This window comes from Tyto alba, unplaced genomic scaffold (genome assembly GCF_018691265.1).
Source record: "Tyto alba isolate M040663 unplaced genomic scaffold, T.alba_DEE_v4.0 Super-Scaffold_11, whole genome shotgun sequence".
NCBI lineage: Eukaryota > Metazoa > Chordata > Aves > Strigiformes > Tytonidae > Tyto > Tyto alba.
Window position 1 is genome coordinate 10,927,856 of NW_024881273.1, and position 18,371 is coordinate 10,946,226.

The following is an 18,371-nucleotide window of genomic DNA, read 5'->3' on the forward strand; positions in this document are numbered from 1 at the left end:
CCTTTGCATGCACAACCCATCCACAGGGCAAGAGCTGCGTGTGGAGTCAGAGATACACGGTGTCCAAAGAAAACAGCTCCATGTGGGTACAGGCACACCATGGACCTGCTCCTCTCCAGCTGAGTAAGGCCAGAGCTGCAGCAGGGGAGGGGGAGAGGAGCAGGGGAGTTGAATTACTCCATTATATTGGATCAAGAAAAGTGTCCCTCTGTCCGAGAGCGGCGGGTACAAGCGGTGCTATTTTGTACTCACTGCAACTGGTGTACTTGATCTGCTGTGCTGGCACCTACAGAAACACACCACACACTTCCAAGGCTCCCCCCACTCCTATGGTATTTCTTTGCAAAAAAGGGGACTCAAGAAAAACTGGCACCAGGGAGCAAAGTCCAAGTCAAACTCAGGCCAAGTGGGAAAAACAAATCCTCCCTTGGCCTCCCCTCCAGAAGCAAATAACAAGCCTTCCCCAAGAGCCACCCGTGGGCTGAGCAACCTCCTGGGCTCTGCACTGTGTCCTCCAGCAAACAGAGCAGCGAGAGGCTCCCCACCAGCTGGTACACTCAGCACTTCCCAGCAGCTTTTCTGTAAAGAGCCCGAGTCCGTTAAACCACTGGCCTGTGTGGTATTGCCAAGGCTACAGCACCAACCCTGCACAAACTCCCAGCAGCTCACGGGTGCCCGCTGCCTCCAGCTTGCTCCAGCTTCCCGGAGCAGGGATGCTGCCCTGCTCGAGCAGGGACGAGGACCGTGCCAGCACAGACACAAGCAGGGTCCCCTACGGCAAAAACACCAGTCACCAACCTGCAGATGCTCCAGTGGGAAGGCTGAGCCCTTCACACCCTAGCTGCTGCTTCGATGGGGCGGGGGGGGCTGGTGAGAAGGTAAATTAAGGATGAGGCCAGTGCCTTAAATTGCAAAGCAGGCATCTGGGTTATTTTAGGACCTGCCTCCTTTCTCATACAACATACACTCTTAAAACCAACAAACAGCACGTAATACAAGCAACAGCTATGCTACAGAGGACGAGCTACCCCCTCATGTATTTCAGTGCAAAGGTGTGTGGGTGGAGAAGTGCAGAGTCGCACTTCGATACTTAAAGAGCAATCCAAACCTCGATAACTTTGCAACCCTCCTCTCCCCTTCCCCCCTCGTGTCCTCAAAGAGCACAGCTCGCTGCTTTTTAAAGTTACTGCTCAGGATGTGGGAAGGGAGGGTGCGAGGCGGGTTGTTTTTCAGGCTGAGCCTGCCTCCCTGCAGCGTCCCCCCCCCAGATGCCAGCACCGCCGCGGCCCCGCTGGAGCGTGAGCCGGGGACAGGCAAGATGGTGACACGTTGGCTGCGTGGCCCTGGGGCCACCAGGGACCCTCCCTCAACCTGAGCCGATGCTATCGGGCTGGACGACCCTCTGCAAGAGCGTTGGGGATGGCGCCAGCGGGGAGCCTGGCATCACCCTCTCCCCAGCCCTGCCCCAGGGTGCAGCCTGGCTGCTGCCCCCCCAGTACACCAGGGACACACTGCTCCCATTTGCTTTGTTTTGGTTTGTTTTTTTTTTTTTTCTTGATGCACAGGTTCAAAAGGAAGACGTAACAGCATTGGGGGAACACCAGAACTGAAGAGTCCTCTGAGGCAGAAGCAAATTCCCCCCCTTCCTTCACTCATTTTCCATTTGTGCTGCTAGGAGGTGACATCCCCCTTTGTGGATAAGATGCTCTTGTAACTCTGCAGAAAGGCACCCCCTACACAACCCCCCCACCCCAACCTGAACCACAGGTCCTCCCACGGTCCCTGCCCTCCCTCCTGCTGTTTGCTTTTCAGGACATGAGAAGGAAGGTGGGCACAGCCAGCCCTCACCTGAAGAACAAGCCCGTATTCACCCCAGGGGGTTTCTGCATGTTTTTATGCACATGGTAGGACCATCCCATACGCCACGACAGTATTTGCCTGCAGCTGCAGTAACCTTTGCTCGTGGTGCTCGCTGCTTTTCTCCTGTGGCTGTCTGACACTGGCCAGGGAAGGAGTCGGGCGCCGGTGGTGCGGGCCAGCGGCCAGGCTGGCCCCATGCTCAGAAACGCTTCCGACTCCCTTAACTCACCCGCAGCCGGGGCTCCTGCCATCACCCATCAGAGAGCATGGCCTAGCTCAACACCCCGTGCCTCAAGAGCTCAAGACTGCCTCAGTTTCCCCTCCCAGCCAGGTGTCAGGCCTGCAGGGAGGCACCCTAGGGAGCACCCACGAGCACTGGCTGTGCCTCCCCAGGGGCAGCTGCACCCCAAACCGCTTTGCTGCCAGACACCACAGCAGCCTGTCCCTGCCCAACAGCCTTGGCCAGAGTTGCGGCAAAAGGGACAGCTCTGCTTTGAGCAGAGCAGGCACCAAGGGACAGTCCGTCTGTCTGAAGCTCCTTCAGGCTTTGTTCAGGAAAGGCCGGGGCAGCTGAGAGCTATTCCTGGGGAGCCTAAAAATGCCGTGGCTGAGTCAGCACCAAGGCCCTGCCCTGCTGCTCGTGTCCATGAGGCCATTGCACGACTCCTTCACAAACCCCAGCCGCTGCCTCGCTGCGGGGCTGTGCTGTGCCAGGATGCTATGCTGCCAGCGGCACCATCGAAGGAGGCAGACAGACAGACAGACAGGCACACGCAGAGGCAGTCACAGAGAAGCAGCCCAGCTTCCCCGCTGCTCGGCTGGCCCGGACATGCATCAATGTCATGGCGAGGGCTGCGACAGCAGACAGTTATCTCGCTTCCCGTGCCGCAGGCTGGAGCAGTGCCAGCCCCCAGGGCTTTTGTTTCCATATCCGCAGAGGTCAGCGCAGCAATTGCAAGGGACAGTTTCAAAGCTGTCTCTGGTAGAGGACTCGGGTCCTGCCCTCTCCCACCACATCCCATCGCTCACTCCCCTGTGTCCTCAGGGCACGGGACAAACATGGCAAAGCCAGGATCATAACTCCTGAGCTTGTACCAGTCACACAAAGAGCAAATGCCCCATGAGCGCTGCCCTTGGCTGCAATCCCACGCACAGGGACTGCCCGCCCTCTCCGTATCTGCTTCCCTGCAGCTGGGAGCCAGAGGCTGAGAGCTCCCAGCAGTTATGTCCACTTTGACACAAAAAGCAGAAAGAGCACAGCTCAGTGACGGTAAGTATCTGGCACATTGCTCCAGATTTGATTGCTGGTAGCTGGGACCAGTTTTTTTCCTGTAATAGCACAGTGGCTTTGCAAGACAGGACAGTAATGGCACTACAACACACCTCAGCTTTTGAGCGCAGGACTCCAGTCCTACAGGACAGATTTTTCCCTTCAATTCATGACACCTCTGATAAGTCACACACTACTATTTCCTCCCTCACTTGCCTGGAGCTAAGGTAGCCCTGGAAGACTTCAGCTGGCCCATTTTGTCTCGATCACGCCCCAGGCAGGCAGCTGGGCATCCATCCTGCCAGCAGCCCAGCCCGGCCGCCCCAACCCCCAGCACCAGCTCAAGTCTTGGACTGGCAGAGTCTGCAATACCAGCAGCTGACAGATAGCAGCACTGCACTGAGCAAGGTAGGAGAGTCTGGGTCCCAGAAAATTAAAAACCAAAAGACTAGGGCTTTCCACAAACAGTTTAAGAGCTGGAAAACTGAATTTTGGCTGTCTTTGGAATTCAGGCCTTCAAGGGGGACACGTCAGAAAGCGTGTAGCCACCAGTGCATTTTCCTTCCATCCTTCCCAGTCAGCACTGGTCCTAGCTGTCAAGGGGATGGCTCCCAAGGGCAGTCCCACACAAACCGACTGTCAAAGCAGCTATCAGTCTCCCAGGGGCTGCAAAACCAATGAACAGCACACCCACCTCTTCCCACTCCTATCTCCTGGTTGGCTTTTGCCACTGCTCAGCTTCACCAGGACAGAACTGACCACAGTAGCACAGCTCTCCCTTAAATCATTAAATATTAGAAACAAAAGTTAGAAGGTGCATTTTTTAGTGCAGTTGCAGGTTTAAACCTCCCCAGAAGTCCACAATCATTCACGGACTCCAGTTCCCAACCCATCTAGGCTCAGTGGCCTGCAGCATTATAAAGCCTCTGGGATTTTGCTACCCCAACATTCACACGTGGGCTCTCTGGCTGTGCTCGCTGTGCTCGGCATCACATCCAGAATCAGGGAGGAATGTTTCTCATTGCCCTCCCAGGCAGTTTACCTCCAACTGCAGCCCCCGGGCTATGATCCAAGCCAAGAGGTGAGCCAGCCAGCTGTCTCCCTTCCCCAGGACCTGAGAGCAAGCAGCGCTCTTGCCAGTTGCTGCGTGGATGAGGTCAGTCTCCCCTTGATGCTAAAAGCTCTGGTTGAAAAAAATGCTGAGCTAGCAGAAACTGCCACTTCAGTTTTACCCATTTCCTGTTATTAGATAAAACAGCATCGGAGGGCTGAGCTCCTGCTACCCTGGGCTTTTGCCACATTACAGCTACAGCCACTGCCTTCAGCAGGTGAATACTGGCACGTCTTGATTTCAACAGGAGCCAGGGCACAGCATGAATTATTTGTGGTAAAGCTGACCTATTTAACAGCAGAAAGACAGCATTCATTCGAGCCCAGATTCCCCAGAGGCTGCTGGTGTCACTTTACCCCATGGGATAATACAACCTGTCACTATCTCTGGGCATCTTGGCTTGCCAGGGTGTGGTGGTAACTGTCCTAGGCTGTTCCTGCCATGCTATCAGTGTTTCTCTTGGAGGACAAGTGACACCTCCACATCTGTTTCAGTGCAAACTACTCCTGGCCTGCAACTGGCTTCTGCTGACCAGCTTTGACCAGTGTTTTGTGACCACCATAGACAGCACGCATAGGAAGCAGAGTGAACCCACAGGGCCTTGAAATGGTGGAGATTCACTGCTGGCAGCTCCATTTCAGGCAGACCAGGGCCAGAGGATGCAAGCAGTGTTTGCAGGGTGGCTGCCAAGTTCTGCAGCTATTCAGGATGCCTCTCTGCACAGCTCCTTCTAAGCTTTTGCAGTCTCTAATACTGGCTCCCATCCTCTGTGCACAGGCCGAGGCAGCCTGTGAAGGGGTATTTCACATCGAGAAAATGCTGAAGTCCTGGTGATACATTTCTGTAGACCATCTCAGAATCATAGATCTCCACCACATCTTTGTGGGCCTTACCTTTGTCTGCCAGAGACAGTGTGCTGTTAAAGTATTGCTCCTCCACGGTCCATGCTGTGTCATTGATCTTGTTAGACACCCCACAGGTTCCAATGCAGCTCACCTTGATGGCTGTTGAGAGAAAGCTCACATGTAAGCACTGAGAGAAAGCAAAACCTCATGCTCAGACTCACTTCACGTACTGTATGTGGGCTTGTGGAGGAGCAGTGCCTCATGAGAACACACACAAGGTGGAAAAATGAAGCAAAGGAATCAGATCACACTTTCATTTCAGAAGTATCTTTTGCCCTTACTCTCAGCGTTATTGCACACTCCCTGCTACCCCAGTGCTTTTCCCAGATGTTCTCACCTTTGAAGTCCTCGAGCTGCCCTCCTTACACTGTGAAAGCCCTTAACGGCAGTGATTTCAGCTCCCCAAGAGGTAAACCTCTCTCTAGTTTTCTTCCAAATGAAGCAATATCCCCTCCCAATATGTGCATCAACCTTGGCACCCAGGCTGACAGCAGAGACCTCCTATATGGCAGCGATGCTCTCCTATACCCTCGGGTGTTCTGTCCAGAGAGGGATGAGTGGCAGAGGGCTCTGCTGCCTCTCACCCCGCAAGGAGCTGGGCATCCCGCGGAGCGTCCCACCATCCCTGGGAGGAGAGAAATGATTGGCACAAGCCCATTAGCCAGCTGAACAAGGTGCACAGCCCTGTCTGCAGCAGCAGCAGAGAGCTGAGCCCCCCAGCGCAGCCTGAATGAGCTTGGCTGCTGCTTGAGTTCACAGCTCACCCACTCTCACAGGACATCCCCAGCCCCTGGGAGCTGCTCCCGAGGCCCCGGGTCAGTCTCTAATTCAAAGGATTGCAGCTGAAGCCCTTTGCCCATTAACGCTTGTCCTGGATCAGGACCCCTGATCACACTGATAAGGATGTTGCTTCTCAGCAGCCAGACACCACTTCAAGTGAGTGGCTTTCTCCTCCTGTTAGAGACATGGGGCTCACCGAAAAGCCACACAGCAAGGTCTGGAAGCATCCGAGATGATATCTGCCCCTCCCAAACCAGGGAGAGTAATTTGAGCTTGGTTTGTGCCTGGCCTTGGGAAAGTTACCCCAGAGCTCACCCTGCAGCATGGCTTTCAGAAGAGCCACCCACAAGACATTTTCAGTTAGTCTTGACCAATTCATAGCAGGTTGAAATCAAGCTCTGATGTCGACACTGGACCACAGAGACAGGCAAACGTGACAGACTGGCCTTGTTGCACAGCAGGAGATGATCTGTGGTGCTACCCCCATGCAGGGAGGATGCAGGCAGATCTATAATGGCCCAAACTGGGCCTTCAGAGTTGTCCCAGCCTGAACACCTCCCATCTTGATTCTCACCAGGTTTTGCAACAGCTTTAATGGATCCCACAGAATGCTCTCACCAGATTTGCCAGGTCAATAGTTCTGCTGTCAGGAAGGTGGCAGGAGCTGCCAGACTGACTCTTCCCATTTCACCCATCTACTCCCCTCTGTATTCAAGCCGCATCTCCCTGGGAGGCAGGTGACCAACTTGCATTGGCTTAAGAGCCCTCCCCCTCCCCACTCCACAAGCCTTCTCAACCATGCTGATCCCACCATCTCCACCCACCCACCCAAACACCAAGGGCTGCAAGTGATGCTGCTTGCAACCACCTCAAACAGCTCTCCAGAGCACCTGCCAGGCCAGCAAGACCTTTTCCTCCACGCTGACTCAAGACAGAGTGGAACGAAACCCAAATCCTCTCTGCAGGGGGAATGTATAGTTCTTACTGCAGTCTCCTTACCAGTGCTTTGCGACAGGCATTCAAGTGGAATGGGCTTCTCGGAGATCAACATCTCTAATCCCACAACAAAGAACAGCCTCCCTCCATGAGATCTCCTATGATACCTTTACAGCCTGATCATGACTTTGAACACCAGAGCCTGTTGCAGTCAAAGTGCTGTTTTATACTGAAGGGCAACGGATAAGCAGCTCCAGAGGCCAACTTTCATTAACCAAACATCAACACAGCAGCAAGGCCGACACATCAGCTCTCTTGTTTATGTCTGTGATGTACATCAGCACTTCCAAGGCAGGGGAACAACAGGAGAGTGTGGCCCACAACAGGAGCTGCCTACACCATGGTACACAGCACTCCTGGTCTGAGCAGACACAGGTCCCCTCCCAAAGCAAACCATCACACTGAACCCCCCTGCACACCCCCGGGTGACATCCGATCCTCTCTTTTGCCAGCTGGCAGTCAAAACCACATAAGGATTTCAGCATCAGAGGGAGCAGGGCTGTTTTAGCAGTGTGGCATCCTGCACACTCACACATTGGTAACAGCTCTCATGCTCCCACCTCGGACATACCACCACATCTCTGGGCTCACAACAAGCTTGTCCCATGCTGAGTTAGTCCAGATAACTCTGATGGCTCAAGTCAAATCAAACCCAGACTCAACTGTTCCACTCCCACATTTTCACATAAGAGATGAGTGAGAAAAGCCCAACAAAGAACTGGAGGACATTCACATCCTTCAGGAGCAACAGCCCCTGAAGCGGCTCCCCCTCAGCCTTCCTTCACCACAGAAGTTTATAGATCACCACCATCTGTTGCAATGCTCAGATAAGAGGATGACGGTCTTTAATTCAAGCCTGCTTGCTGCATTGCGGTGCTGAGGTACTCCTGTTCCTGGGAGGCAGGTGGGTGGGCATGTTCAAACACATGCACATTATGGCCTATCTCCCTTCCCACGGAAGACAGAGACTCAGCAACCAAAGGCAGTGGGTTTGCAGCCTGCCACTCGGAGCCAACCCTTGGCTGGTGGTCCCTGCTGCGATGATGGACCCCCCCCCATAACCCACCGTTAGGGCTAAAGTCAGACAGCGTCTAAAAGTCTCACTGCAGCAAGCTAACAAGCTCTCCATCTCAAGCACAGGACCCATCAGCTCCAAAGCTTCTCAGTTAACCACTGACATCCCAAACTGGTGTGGTTGCAGCCAGCCTGTGCCTACAGAGGAGGGACAGTTCCTCAGGGGAGAGCTCCAGGGCTCTTAGGTGTTCCAGTCCTGCATCCTGACCAAGGGCAGCCCTCTCCAGCCACATTCCTGACCATCACACACCCTGGGGCTGCCACTCCAGGTGCATGAGGGCAACCGAAGGGGCAGAAAGCAACATTTCAAGCTGAAAAGCTTGAAGGCAATTTCACAACGATGGAGAAACTCTCCAAAGCTGCCACCATACACACGGAGTCACTTGGTGTAGGACAAGCCTCGGAGCAGTTCAGGCAGTAGAGGCTTTGTTATGGAGCATCTTCTCCAACCTACTCCAGAAACACAAGCTCCCCCCCTGCCTCATTGGGGAAGCAATGGGGCAGAGGACGGCTCAGAGCATATGCATTGTCCCATGGCTGAGAGTGGATCTGTGGCTGGATACAGGTATCCTGTATCCCAGCTCATCCCCCAGGCTCCTGGAGGAGTCAGCAGATCCCCAGGCCCACACAGGGTGGGCGATGCTGGGGGAAGCAGGTCCAGGGCAGCCAGAGAGCCCCCCCATTTCATCCCCACTGCCACAGAGCAAGCCCCAGAAGGAAAGCCTGGCAGCTCCATGCTTCTCGTTCCCCCCAGGTTATCTAGGAGGTTTCAGAGGCACCCGCTTCAACATGTCAAACCATTTATCTTATTCCTAACCAGGTTTTGGAGCAGCTAACCATGAAATCAGCCTCTCCACGAGCATCCCATGGTCTGAGGAAGATACTGGGGACATTCCTAGCTACAGTGTACAGGATCTTGCCCACAAGCAGGAGGAGGGACGGGGACAGCTGACAGGCACAACTCAGGCACGTGGTGCTGGGGGCAGCTGTAAGCTAAAAACGGCGCTGGCAAGACAGGTCTGGCAAACCAGCACCACCAGAGCTGCTGCAACTGGAGCCACCTGAGGTGCAGAGCTTGTCAGCCTGACTGTCAGGAAGCAAAATGCAGTCTGAGCCTTTCCAAGGAAATCTCGGGCCAAGCTGCAGATAGAGCAACTAAGAAAAGTTTCTACATAGAATAAGACAGTTCCATTTACCAGAAACCTATTAAAAATGCCTCTGGAATCCAGTGCTACCAGTACCCCCAGTTACCACACTCCTGCTCCCTGTTTACCCAGGCTGCTTTGAATAAACACAGAAAAAAGAAAGTCCATAAACTGTAAGGGAAGTGGAAGGGAGAGGCAAAGAGCACCAAGGAGAGAAGAAATGAATTAGGAAACCATGCAGAAGACAAGAGCCCTTCACCCCTGCAGTCTGCCAGGGATTCAGGGAAGCAGGCAGCTTCACATCCAGCCAGACACATCTCTAGCAATGCGCGACAGCACACGCCAAATGCTGGAAATAAAAGGAGACAACTCAGTCATACCCATATCTGAATAAAGTAAAAATAGAGATGCCAGGAGCTGGGCACGTCTGCCTTCTTCTAAGGTGATTTAAGAAGAGCAGCCGTAGACTTCAAATTACTTTTTCTGGTCACTCAGTGAGATGCCCTCCTCGGGGGAGCTGGCATTACATCTCGGGCAAGAGGAAAGCAGAGGGCACACACAGTGAACTTGTGCATGTTTGGATCCAGACAACAGGGAAGGGGGGGGGGGGGCCAGGGAAGCACTGTGAGAGACAACCGAGTCTGCATCAGAGAAGTCTTCATTTCATTGGAACTAGTCACGGGAAGCCAGTACCCCCTTTCCTCATCCCCCTCCATCAGAGCTGCAGCAGGCAGCTATCACCACATTTTAATTAGATTCCCTCAAGCTGCTATCTGTATGCCCAGAGCTGCAGGGACCCAGAGCATCCTATGAGCTGGGAACAAGCAGCTTTTCACCTGTCAGCCCTGCATGCCCATGGGCCAGAAATGGCCTCTGGAGAAGGGGGTGATGGATTGCCCTGAGCCCTGACCACTCCCCAGCTGATGGCAGTGGGGACCTGGATGGGCTGTCACAGTGACAGCAGGAGACCACCTCAACACACAGCATGACAGCTCCACCTTGGAGTGAAACCTCGGGGTTCAACAAAGATCACAATTTTTCGTATGCCCTGAGATCTTCTGACCCTGTAAAGCCCTTGCCCTGGATCTGGATGAAAATGATGGGTTTGGGGTTACCTGCGCTGCCAGCAAAGCAGGATCAGATTGGGCTGGGAAAATGAAAAGCCTGAGAGACACCAAGACCCACAGACAGAGCAAGTTACTCTCAACTAGTTTGAGAGACTGGGTAATTCCTAGAAAAGCTCCATGAAAAGTAGACACTGAGGGAAGCTGAGACCCCTGAAGAGGGGCAGGATGAGGTCTTCATACTGATGGCCTTTACACAGAAACACACCAGTAAAACCTCAGACACAAAGGGCTCGTTCTCTAAGCAGGAAGGCTGGAAGTTTACAAGTTATGCTACTCCCTCAGCACCCAGCCCTCACGCATGAATATACTGAGACAATACTAATTAAACCAACAGCTCCTAATTAATTCTCAGCTGTCCCCATCCTTCTGGGACCATCCTGTCAGTTCTTGAGACACAAATAGTCTTGGACGTTTCACAAGTCAGTGAGGCAAGAGCAGAGCTTACATGGAATGCTGGAGGCCGTAGCGGGTTTCGTATGAGATTAAGGATTGCCTGGGGAGGTTTTATCTTCTTCCTTCCCAAGAGCCCAGCACAAGCACAGGGAGGGGATTTGGCCCCTAATGTGGAAGGAGAGGAGTTGTCTAGAAGAGTAGTTCATGCTTTCCATCTCAATTCAAACACAAACCTTTAGCTGGACCCTGGGAGGTGACTTGTCTGGAGCTGACACATGTTGAGCAGCATCTCCCACACCAGCAGCAGCCTCCAGCACATGGAAGACTCGGCTGCTGCTCCCTGTGACCCAGGGGGACATCCCACCTCCCACAGCCTGCCAGCCCAGCACACGTCACACCCCATACAGCTCTTTGCTCAGAGGCTGTGGACAGGCTCCCAGTGAAATGCTGAACTGTTGCCACACTTTGACCCATCTCTGTCCCTGTGCTCCTGCCACACACGTGCCCAGATGGGGCTCAGGGCCACCCTGCAGCCTCCCCTGCAGTGGTGCAAGCTTTAGCATCATTTAGCCACCACAAGCAAGATCTGCTGCTCAGCCATTCCTTCCCCAGGTTGGTGCTTGCCCTCCACACCCAGAAAGAGGCTGGACCAGCCAGATCACTTACAGCAGTGAAAGGGACAGTCCCTCCCTTCCTGGCCCTGACCTTTCAGTGAGCCGATTTCCAGGTCAGCAGAGCCAGCCCTGCAAACCCAAGCTCAGCAAAACCCATCCTAAGGGCCAGAAGTGCCTGTTTTCTCTGGCTGTAGCAGCAGGGCTGTATTTGCCTGCTATCAGGCTAAGGCAGAGGGGCCCAGTGGGGTCTCCCACGCAACCTGCAGGAAGCCCAGACCCACCCAATGCAGCCCCGTGCTGCAGGAAGGCTGGACGAGCTCCCCAACGCAGCTTGTAAAAATGCCATTTGTAGCAACAACAGGGCAGCGACAACTCTGCTACAGGGGCAAAGTGACCCACAGCCATTATTCTGGATACGCACAAATTATTTTAGCCAAAGGCTAGCCCAGTTCAAGAAGGGGCACGTCTGTGCAGGTAGTATTGACACATAGAGGACATCCTCACTGTAGCAAATGCAGAAGTCTCCAAGGGGAGACCGGGCAGGTGTGTGTGCCTGTAGAAAAGCAGAGTAGCAAACCCTCTCCCAGTCCTTTCCCAGGCAGGTTGATCCTCTCCCCTCTGCAAGCACTTCCTTTCATCAGGTTGAGAGCAACAAGGCAATCTACTTTTTCCAGCTCCTCCCCAAAAGCAGGGGTCAACGTACATCCCAAGAGAAGAAAGAAAACTCTTGGGCTCCTGTTTGAACGAACTCCTGTTCAAACCAAAGGCTCTTCTCCCTTGTAGAGCTGTCAGGTTTATTTATAGCATCACAGTGTTTTATCAGCACGCTGGCTGCCCTCGGAGGAAGGGGGTCATCTCAAACATCTGGAATGAAATCCCCGTTGAGCACATTTAACAAGCCTGTCTTTGCACATGTGGGGCTGTGGGTGGAAAACTCACCAGCGAACAAGGCTACACGGGCTGCGGGAGGGGAATGACCACATGCCACAGAGTCTGTGCCTTGGATCTGCCAGTCCTGCTGCCAAAGGCAACTGCAGCTCCTTAGCAACAGGCACGAAATGCCGCAGCATCCACGTGCGGAGCCCAACTGAGGGGCTGCACCCCATCCAGCCCTTCATCCTGATCCCCGCCGCACTACTGCTGCCACAACCACCTCACTGCTCACCAAACATGCCCCAGAAGGGACTCCCCCAGCGTCCCCTTTCTCCAAAACGGCCTCATGTAAAAAAAAGGACGTTTGGGGTTGGTTTTTTTTAAACTTCAGATTGATGTAGGTCCCAGTGCTGTGTCACCCAAACAGCCTAGGAAGAGCTGTGGGGAGGAATGGGGTTACTCTGCCTTCAGAGCCCCCAAGGGCAGAAGTGGTTGCACCGTAACAGCCGGGCAGCATGGAGCACAGGGGCTGGCAGGGGCATACAGCCACACAACTATCACCACCAGCACCACGTCACCTACCCCAGACTCCCCACCGGAGGCACCGGAGCCAGGCTGCCAACCAACACACCCACCGGCTTCCTGCAGGACCAGCCCAGGCCAGGCAATATCCCTTGACGGAGGCAACGGAGGAAGCAGGGAAGGAGAAAAGTTGTACCTTGGACCATTTTTGGGAGCCTAAATTCTTGCCCCATCCTAAATGGGTGGCGTGGCCCAGCAGAACTGCCCCACACAGCGCCTGCTGCCACACGCAGGGCAGGGGTTGACGATGCCAGCCCTCGGGTTCTTGTGCAAGGAGAGCAACCGTGCACCACCACAGCGTGCTGAGGGACTGGCCTCTTCCTCCCAAGCCAGGATGGCAGATGCAGACGCCCCTGCGTGCTGGGAACAGCCAGATCAAACAGCAGTACTGCGGGAACCCAAGTATTTGGCAGAGAGGGGCAGATCTCTCAGCTCGCTACAAATATCTCCATGCCAGCCACCCACCTCAGCCACACTGCCAGCATTCACAGCCTCCTCTCCTAATATCCATCCTTCTGAGTATCAGAGGGGAAATGCAGAAAGGTTGCAGAGGAGCGGAAGGCTGGAGGAGGTAGCGGCAGTTTTTCATGTGGATCTTCAACCACTCTTGTGTGTGAAGCCAACTTTCAGTCTCAAGAAATGTATTTTCTTTCTGGAAAAGGAAAGAAACTCCTTTCCTTTCCTCTAGACAGAAATTCAGAGAGGGAAACTCTGACCTGTTTGGAGACTAGCATGCCTGCCCTCCTTCTAGAGCTATAGCTTGAGACTCGCTTCTGTTCACCCCATCCACGGCAGAGCCCTCTGTGCTTTTATTAGGATGGGACTGAGCTCCAGGCAGGGCTTGCACCAAGATCCACACGCTGGCTAAGAGCATGTTACCCAGAGCACGTTACCTATGAGCTTGTTACCCAGCAGATCTCAGCAAATACCATGACCTCCGTCCCTGCCTGCGCTCCCTCCTCCTCGTCCCGCTTTCTGCACAGAGCTCGGTATGGCCCCCACGCAGCCCAGCTCCTCATCTCAGCCTTGCCCCACTGCCCAGAACAGTGACACCCAGCTCTGCGGGGCTGCAGGCTGCCTGCCAGCACCTCCGAGCAGCACATGTTGCCAGCTTGGTAGAGAAACATCTCGTATTTAGTACCTTGGTGAGGTCTAGGAGCGTGTTACTCACAATCCCCCAAACAAGACAGATCCTAATTTACTGTCATCCTTTTCAGGGGACCCAGGCAACTTAAACTTGCTTTTGTGAGCCCTGAGCAACCTGAATTTAGGAAAAGCTATGCTCTTCAAACAAAGCAAAGGGCTGGACACACATAAGCAGTCAGAGCATCTTAATCTTCAGTGTTTGGCCCCTAGAACAGACCTGTGGGAAGGGAATGCAAGTCCCAGATGCCCAACATACAGCCAGAAAAGTGGAGCAGAGCCAGCAACTCGCCCCGGCTCACAGGAATGCTGATGGACGCCAGGACTTGCCAGCACTCCACACTTCAAGCCAGCCAGGGACCACAGCCACCCTTCCTCCAGCTCAGCAGCACTGAAACAGAAGAAAGGAACCTTTTTTTATAGCTTGCCCAAAGTGAATAGGTTTCCACCCAGCACTTAGCACTACTTTAGGCCAAAGCAGTTAAGGTATTGCAGTACCCTTGACTTGGCTGTCTAAAAAAGGAAGAACAGGGCAAGAAACCCCACCACAGTCTACCACACAGTGCTGCAGGTCCCGGGAGCCCTTCGCTGGGTGCTTTGAGACCAGTCAGGTCTCAACTGCCCCTTTAAGCTCATTAACAAACTTGATTGTTCTTTCCCAGCAAGTGCAAAGCCAGGCACCTTCTCCCACCTCTCTGGCAGAACAAGCCAGCAATTCACACAACACAAGGAGCGGCCAGGGAAGCCGAGCTCTCTGATGTCCTGGGAACACACCTCTGTTTGCGACCACCGCCAGCTCTGTTCTGTTCTTCCCACACCCCCAGAGCAGGTTCAACCAGTTCTGCCCCTCCAGACAGCCCCTCTGTCCCTGCTGCCAGAGCATCACCCCTCTGCACTGGGTGCAAAAGCCACTGCAGGCAGATAAACAGCCGACTGATCAGGTTTCTCTGCTTACCACAAAGAGGTTGATTCACCAGAGCCTACTCCCTTTTCAGGCTCTTTCTAAATAAAGGCTTCAAAGAGTTCTGGAAATTCACGCTTAACAAGCTTACTGTAATGCCAGAGCACAAGGGCTCCAGTGGGCCAGACTCTGATGCGGGACTGAATCACACTCATTTTCTTTTGTGACTCTCAGACACACTTATCTAGAACTTAAGGCTAGAACAAGTCCTGTTGGCTGAAGCTCATTTTGGCAGATTCTAACAGCCACCCACAACAGAACCAGACACAGCTCTCCTGGTCTTCTCAGCAATGGCCAGCCCTGCAAGTGCAATGCAGATGCTCAGGAGAGGAGGTGATGCTCCTCCATCCCCTCCTGGGGCTCAAGGGATGCTCCTGGGCATGAACTCCCCAGCAGCCGCTCCCCATCATCAGAAAGGAGCACTCTAAGTCAGCTCAGTACCATCGGCCAGGAAAAGGCCTGTTACAGGCTGGACACCCTCCACCACGTGCACCTGGGGCTGAAAGGATTCAGCCCTGACCATATTGCCATAACCAGGCATCCTGAGTCAGCCTCTGCCTCCAAGGCACTGAAAAGGACCAAAGCAGCAAGTTTGGGACTGCTCAGCCATCCTGGAAACAAGTTTTGGTGTGAGGGATTAGAGCCCACATACAAGGAGAGGAGACAAGAGCACAGGGGACAAAAACCAGCGTGTAACTGTACTAAGGCCCATCCGCTCTGCCCCTCCGCTCCAGGCGCTGAACTCACGAGTCAGCAGCTAGAATGTGCTGAGACACCTCCCAATGATTTAGTGCTGCTGCAGCTCCCAAGCACGAGCCCAGAGCCAGCTCACCTCCTCCTAGCAGGGGAGGTTTCAAGTGCCTTTTTCTGAAGAGCCTGATTTGTAAGCAGTAAAGCAACCCTGCATTTAATGACTCCTCATTCTGCCCAGGCCCCAGCGCAGGCAGGTTCTCCGGTGGGGAGGCAGGAAGGCGCAGCATGGGACGGTGCCACGGGAGATCCCAGCCGCCTCGCCTCACCTGCTCCCAGCTCAAGATTTCGCATGCCACACTGAGCTCTCAAGCATTGCTTTCGCACGTCTCGGTTGTCAAGAAATCCCCTTGCCCCAGCATCTTCAGAGAAAACAGCCAGAATCCACTTCATTCTGCATAAGAGCTGCTCCTGTAATTTTCTTTGATGCCATTCAATGCACGCAGCTGAGTTCTCTATTTATAGCAAGATCATCAGTTTGGAAAGACAACTTATGTTCTTGTTATTACCAGAGCACTAGATAACAAATCCCTGCTATGCTAGGAGTGCTACAAGTTGGTAAGACAGTGCTCATGGTTAGGCTGGACACCTGCAGAGGTCCAAGCAGACAGAAAACAGAGCAGTCGGGACCAAGAGCTTGGTCCAGCCCTGGACCTGACATTCAGTCCAGTGTTGACGCTCCCCCTCAAGAAAGCACAAACTCACACCCACACATTGAGCGTTCCTTCCTGGAGATGTTGCCTTCCAAGCCAGTTTCGTTCCAGTCTTATTGCAGGAAGCATTCAGGATTCAGGTGGGTGTGTTCGGGAGGGATGGACAGCAAAGCTGCTGCAGCATTGTTACCTCTGGCCTGAGTTGCTGGAGCCAGAACGACTGAGAACATGGTTCCGTCAGCAAGAACAAAGGATTGGTAGTTATAATCATTAGTGCTCCAGAAATGATTCATGCTTCTTGGAAACAGTTTTTTTTGCTACAGATATCCAGTAAGCTCCTGTCTTTAATCAAGAGTAAGGTGCTCAAAGTTCAGGGTGTTTTTAAACTAGGTTCTCAAATAATTCCAGTCTGGCACTAACTTGCCACCCTCATCTTGTTGAGGGAGGTCAAAAGCAGCATCTATCCTTACCTCAGGACACTCTCATATCCTCTCCACCACCATCATCCAGCATCTCAGGGTCCCGATACACCTGCAGGAATTTGCTCAAACCATTCAACTCAACCACATGGCACTGACCACCCCTCTGAACACAGAACCTGATGCTGGACAAAGCAATATTCAGCCACAGCTACCCACTTTCTGGTGAAGAGATTCTACCCACAAACTTATTCACAGCAAAACACCCAGTTCACACTTGATACTGGCACCCCATCAGCTAGTTTTAATTAGCCATCATTGAGAGTTGGGGGATGTGGAGTGGCTGTTTAAAAGCCATCACGAAGAGACAGAAGCCTTCACATCTTTGTGGTCTGAAGCCATTTCACCTCCTGTTTCAGATCCTGGACCCAACCCAGGGACTAGGAACACAGGCAAACACAACTGTGCACAGGGGAAAAATCCGCTGACTGGCAGCAGTCTGGTCCTTTGCTCATTTTCTCCTCTCCTAAGCAGTTTGCACTTCTACATGAAATATTTGAAGAGCGACAGATTTTAAGAGCAGCACAAAGAGGTAATTAACTTTTCACAGCAATCCCTGTTGCCAGACTTCAGAGGTCACAACAGTAGCCTAAAGGCTGTACATTGGGAATCTCAGCAATCAGCCCTCAAGAGGCACCAAACCAAAACCCAGCCCTTGGCATGCTTGCCAGGCTGTTTCAGGAGCAGCTGCCCTGAGCAGGAGGAGGAGAGACTTGCCCCAATGCCTGGCAGAGCACCCTTCTCTCTGCTTTTGCACAGGTCAGGTCAGGTCTGCAGCAACCTCGCAGCACAGTCCAACCACCCCACTGCCCTTCTTTGAAGGGCCCAAGCATCTGCTTCTCCAGACAGCAGGGAATGGTCTGTATGTCCATCCTAATCTTCCTGGCCATGAGAGCCTCTAGCAAGACTTCACCAAATCAAGTGATAGCTGTGTGTCTTCTACAGACATGCTTCTGCCTTCCCAAGGATGACTTTCAGCAACAGGTATTCCACAGCATGCTATGAGCATGCACCCACACTTCCCTTGGCAGAGGGCCTGGACTGAGCCATCACCCTCCCCAGCTGCTCCTCCTCACCCACCCGTGCTAGGGATGGGAAGCTGCCTCCGGAGGTGAGGGGTGGAAAACCACAGACTTCTTCCTCCCAGTCAGGGAGCCTCCCTGCTGCCTACCTGACTCCAGCCCTGAAAGACAAGCTACATCTCAGCCAGCTCTGCACTGCTCTAGGGAAGGAATAAGCACTCACACCCCGTTTGTCACACTTGGAAGCAAATCAAACAGACAGAACTCTGCTCCACTTGTTCTCCCATTTTGTTAAACAAGAGACGGGAGGCCGCAGCATGTCTCCTCGCCAAGGAAAGCAGCAAGCAGAGTTTTTCAGATGAGCACAAGTGGTGTGCGGGCAGGGGGAGCAGCAGAGGCATACACTGCAGCAACAAGAGACACAAAACAATCTTGTGATTAGTTATTGACTCCAGAGGAGCTGGAGCTCTAGCAGCAAGCCAGCTAAGAGAGCAAAAATCCCTCTTTTGTTCCACAGCCTGGGACAGACTTGGCCACACAGCTCCTTGCTGTCTCACTCCAAACAATGAGAAAAGAAAGTTAATCCACTTCCCTTATAGCAGGAGCCATCCAGCCTGCCGAAGCAGTGCTGCA

General features: G+C 53.4%; 1 protein-coding gene across 1 annotated transcript in view; it reads right to left on the reverse strand.

The window, feature by feature from the left end:
- The window catches only part of ARRDC1 (arrestin domain containing 1), a 39,385-nt gene that overhangs the window by 16,371 nt on the left and 4,643 nt on the right, over positions 1 to 18,371 (reverse strand). Inside the window, exon 2 of the mRNA XM_033000023.2 lies at positions 5,135 to 5,245. Coding sequence (XP_032855914.2) covers positions 5,135 to 5,245 — 111 coding nt within the window. The remainder of the gene's footprint in view (positions 1 to 5,134; positions 5,246 to 18,371) is intronic.